The 5,215-nt window shown below is 39.9% G+C and overlaps 1 protein-coding gene across 1 annotated transcript in view; it reads left to right on the top strand.

The window, feature by feature from the left end:
- Positions 1 to 4,379, top strand: part of RHOJ (ras homolog family member J) — an 81,750-nt gene extending 77,371 nt beyond the window's left edge. The window contains exon 5 of the mRNA XM_024748449.1: positions 2,276 to 4,379. Coding sequence (XP_024604217.1) covers positions 2,276 to 2,422 — 147 coding nt within the window. The 3' untranslated portion in view covers positions 2,423 to 4,379. The remainder of the gene's footprint in view (positions 1 to 2,275) is intronic.
- Positions 4,380 to 5,215: the final 836 nt, after the last annotated feature.

The raw sequence follows: 5,215 nt of genomic DNA, 5'->3' as shown, positions 1-5,215 counted from the left end.
GCCGAGGTGGGGGGGGGGAGGGAGGGGGTGGGGAGAGGGGACAGGAGGAGGAGAGAGTGTGCTCGCCCATCTTGCAGGACCAGACAGTCCAGCACTCCACGTGTGAGCCCAGATCAGCCCAGCTCTCCTGTAATTTCCAGAATCAACTGAGGCTTGTGATCATTAGTGGGGAGGTATTCCAGATAGAACAGCCCCACAGTGCTTTCTGTGTATTTTTTCAAGATGACTGACAAGAGCCAGCACATTACAAGCACTCATTCAGTTGACACATTCACTAGATTAGTGTGCTTTTCACATGTGTTCGTATTGAATACTGAACACAATCCCAAAATGTAACAGATGACATTTCAGAACATTATTAGGAAAAATTTCTCTATCCTTTATCCCTCTCTTGCATTCAATTGTTTTTAATTATATAAAAAAGCCATATTCTAATCCAGACCATGGTCAAAACGAAACCATAAAATAAGTTATCAATATCTAACATCTTTTCTTTGAGTATTTTCCTTTGGCTCATACAGTAACCATTAACCATACAGGAAAAAAGCAAGTGCCTAATATCTGGATGCCACCAGAAGAGTTTTACCTCATGCTTAGCTTTCTTATCTGTGGACTTTCAAACAAGAGGGCAGCTTCATTTCATTAACTGTCAGCTTGACCAGCTTCTTGCAGTGTTGAGTGACGAGCGTCACAGTTTCCATCATGGAACTAGGAAAAGAACACACATCAAGTGACACAGATTCTAGGTCTAGATCATTTACTTTCTAGTTGGATGTCCTTAAACAATACATTTCACCTTCTGGGGCTGTTCCCACTCTATTCTAAGCTAAGTCACCAGTCCCTTTAATCCACACATTGCAAACTGGCTGGTTGCTGCCAAAGACATCCCACATCAGCATCTTGCTTGACCCACAGAGTGTTTTTCAATTGGTAAATATTAGCTAAAATCCAAATGTCCAAGTCCTCTTGAAAAATACAGAGCTGGCAATGATGAACCAACGTTCCTGCCCGGCAACAGTTGCCTAAGCCGAGTAGACTACAGCTCTGGAGGGGGTGTTTACTTCACAGGCCACCACAGACTCTACCTCTCCCTGTTGTCTGGCACCAGCCCTGCTTTACTCAGTTACATAAGCTACTGGCCCTAATCGGCATGTGATTTTGTTACCCTGTTTTAGTCATTTATCTGTTGTTGGTTTCCAGGAGCTCACCATCCAGCCATCCTCTTCTGAATACACTTTAATTTTTCAAAGTTATTCTTATAATATAAAGCATATAATAGAAGCATTTCTCCAGATATCCTTAATATTAAAAGGTCCACATCAAACTGTTAGCTCATATTGAGCTTGGGAGCAATTAAAACCCCGGGTCTCCCTCACATGAATTATCTCATGAAGTTGATTGCCAACTTCTGGTCTGCTCTACCCTGCAATATTTTTAATGAGAATCTATGGCTCTGGCCTGAATTTTTATATTTCTCATAGGGATCTTGTGACTATCAAATACATCATAATATGAAATCATCAAAAGCTTTGAAACAAAGCCCTAAGCAAGCACAAAATATTTCCTCATTTAAATACACATAGACTGTATACTGATAAGGAGGGTGTCTGTGTCAGTAAATGCATTTTATGATTTTTATTTTTAGTGTTTTGGAGTTTAACTGCTTAAAAATATGCCTTTTAATGTATCTTAAAACTGAATAATATGACCAATCAGATATTACTTTGCCGAGAGATACCTTTTGTCAGAAGAGCATTTTAATCAAGAATGACCTATAAAACCGTATCACCCACTCTCTATGTGCTTTATTAACCAAGTTGACACCTTGCCCTACTATATACAGAAGGGAATATGTTTCACTCGCACCAGATTTACATGTTCTGCATACAAATGAGGTACTAAAAACAACATCATGTACCCTGTTGTTCACAATATATATTTAAACCATATCACTGGTTTGAATCCTCTCAATTTTTATATTATTTATATTCTTATATTTAGGAATAAATGGTTATGGATCACTTTCAGAATTTGCTGCTTATTGAAAGCACTCCACAATCATTTATTATTAATATCAGAAAGCAAAAAATATAAAAATACCAAAAATCAGGAGAGCACATGCAAATTGAAATGCTGAAGAAAAAGACGTGATCCAAACCATCCCCCAGGCTGTTTGTGAGACAAGCAGCAGCAGCATTGGCTGCGCGGAGGGCAGACACCACTGTGCTTTCCTCTCTTCTTCTCCTCTCATGCCTTTCTCTCTTTTGTGTTTAAGATTGGAGCACAGTGCTACTTGGAATGCTCGGCCCTGACTCAGAAAGGTCTCAAAGCCGTTTTTGATGAAGCGATCCTCACCATTTTCCATCCCAAGAAAAAGAAGAAACACTGCTCCAAGTGTCACAGCTGCTGTTTAATTATCTGAGGTAGCTTGAGACCCACCTCCACCCCATTTAAGGGTAAGAATGGCAGCCAACCTCTGAGACCCAGCTCAAGCCAAAAGGAGGGCATGACCAGAGAGGAAGTCTCTGACACCAAGGCTTGCTCCCCCGCCCTGTGAACCCTCCCAAACACGGCACACTATCAGCTAACTGCCACATCCTCCCTACCAGCCAGAAGCATCCACGTTGCACACTCTATGAGAATGCTGAGCCCGGATTCCAGCCAGTGCCACTGCTGACCACGTAGGAAACAAAGTCAAAGGCCATCTTGCATTTTTTCATCGCCTCCTCCAAGAACATGAAGCTGATAGGAAATCATCACAGGAAAAACAAAAAAAAGAACTCGGTTCCTGTATTGGTAGCCTTACTTGATGTCTTTTACAAAACATGGGAATACAATACTAACCTTTTTTTTTTCCTGAATCTGCTGTTCTACTATGTGTCTTACATTCATTTGTATTATTTTAAGAAATTTACTAATTTACCAGTTTACTCAGGCCTTATAAATCCACACCAAATTAGCCTAAAGACAAAGGGTTTTATATCCATTCCTATTTCAGCATGTTTCTACCAAAGCTATTAAAACCAACACGTACCTCTGAATGCCTGACTGTAAGGAGATACAAGAAAATGCTGAAACTTTTGGAAATATATGGAGCCATAATTTTTGAAACTGATTGAAAGAAAACACCATCTGAATTATTGCAGGTCCACATTTTTTGCCTAAGATTCACCCCAGATATGCTTACGTTGATAGGTAGCCTTATTTTTTTCCACATTATATTGTGATGGAAAATTGCAAATGAACTGTGTTTAAGAGAGTAGTATTTCTGCTTTTCAGTCAAACTGATTGGGGAGAGAATGTGGCAGACCTATATTTTAAAAGATTCTTTATTCAGCAAAGTGAACTTTCCTGCTCCCTCCCTTCCCCATTGCATGCCCCTCTCCTTTCTCGATTTCACACTCTCTCCCACACCCAATAATAACTTTATTCCAAAGAAGGATCTGGCCATGGGGCATGAAAAAGTTAAGTGTTTAAAAGTCCCCAAAGCTTAAGCAAAGTGCCTCAATTTTCCCTCTCACTTCAACTGAAAGTGCTTCTCTGTTTGCCCATGGGAGCTCCCATTCTTTTTAAATGATATTTTCCAAGTACAACTGGTACTAAAATATTGTCCCTCCCTATTTCCTGTACTCATTGTCCCAAATGTGTATTTCAGGGCTAGATCCATGGGTACCAAGCTCTGGATCCCCTGCTTCCAAAATGGTATGCTCCATGGAACAGGGACTTTGGCCTTGGGGAAGTGACCCTTCCAAACATCCAGGGATTCTTGTATCGCAGAGTGAGTTATTTCCTAGCTTTTAATCAGAGACTGTGAAGGCTTCTAATTAGTCTTATTTGCTTACAGTTACTCTGGAAACACCCAGGTAGGCACTTTATTTTTTATTTCAATTGCATAAGCAGAGTGCCTCTTTGCAGCATGAAATTATACAAATTTTTGTTTAAGAATTTCCAGATTCACACTCCTGTTGGAAAAAATCCAGTTTTTCCAGTTCCTTCTGCTCCTGGAGGAAGCACATTAAAAAAGAAGTGTACGGTGTGGGTCTTTTCTGTTAAGACCTTCCATGAAACCTTCTCAGTTTTGGGGGTTTTGTTTGTTTGTTTAGAATTTTTGAAGTGTGCTTTCCCTACTACATTTCAAGTTTTATTTCCCTTCTCCCCTATCTAGTTGCTAAACATTTTCTTGAACACACACACACACCACAACCTAAAAGAAAACGGGAGTTTTGTAAGTCAAAGCTTGACATTTAGAGAAAACAATGACTTTCTCTCTTTGTAAATGGAAATCTACCATGTATAAACTATAACTCTGCAGAGGTTATGAATTCATCCTTTACAAACAATAATGAGCATTTAGCCCTATAATAAATGAAGTGCCGTTAGCTGGTTTTGTTACGTTATTGTGTGGTCGCGTCTTGCTGAAGAGCCACTCCTCACATCTCATTGATGTGGATGAAAAATTTAGAGCAGTATGCTTGTTCCACCAAGGAGAATTTTCCAGATGTGTGCACTCAACAGGCGAACGGTTCCCCAGGCCATCACCTCCCTGATGGGCCACAGAGATTAACTTGTTCGTGGTGGGAGATCTCTCTCTCACCTGGAACCAGAACCTGGAGAGAGACTGTTAGTGTCTGTGTGGTACACAGGCTCTTAGCAGTCTTATGAGCTAATTGTTGAATAAAATAATGAAGAACAAAGCAACCTAAATGTGTTAATGTCATTCCACCAAATTAATCATGTATTCCCTGTTTCATGGCGATTGGTAGTTCATTTCACTTTAAAAAAAAATGTTTTCTGCCATAAGATTGAATAAAACTATATTCTGAAACCAAAGATAAAAAGACATAGAAATCTCAACAAGGATCCTCTAAAGGTCTACACTATCTTCCAAAGTCAAGAAGGGGCGGCTGATCTCCATTGGAGGGTAGAGTCTTAACTTTTCAGAGACAGAAGAAGCTATCGTCCAATCCCTTCATTGTACAGATGAGAAAACTCAAGCCCAGATGAGTTAAAAGAGATGTGTTGCAACAAAGCTGGGACAGATCTCAACCTTTCTGCTTCCCATCCTTCAACGCCATACTATAATCTATTCATTATCAGCATATTAAATTGGAGTTTTGTAGGTGTATTACCCGAGTTATATCTGTTTATCCTATAGATCCTAGCCACATTTCAAACACATGGCATGGGCCACTATAATAACATATTCCATCAAACT

This window comes from Neophocaena asiaeorientalis, unplaced genomic scaffold (assembly GCF_003031525.2).
Source record: "Neophocaena asiaeorientalis asiaeorientalis breed wild unplaced genomic scaffold, Neophocaena_asiaeorientalis_V1.1 scaffold698, whole genome shotgun sequence".
NCBI lineage: Eukaryota > Metazoa > Chordata > Mammalia > Artiodactyla > Phocoenidae > Neophocaena > Neophocaena asiaeorientalis.
Note: the sequence above shows the minus strand (reverse complement) of the source record. Positions and strands in the feature narration are given on the sequence as shown.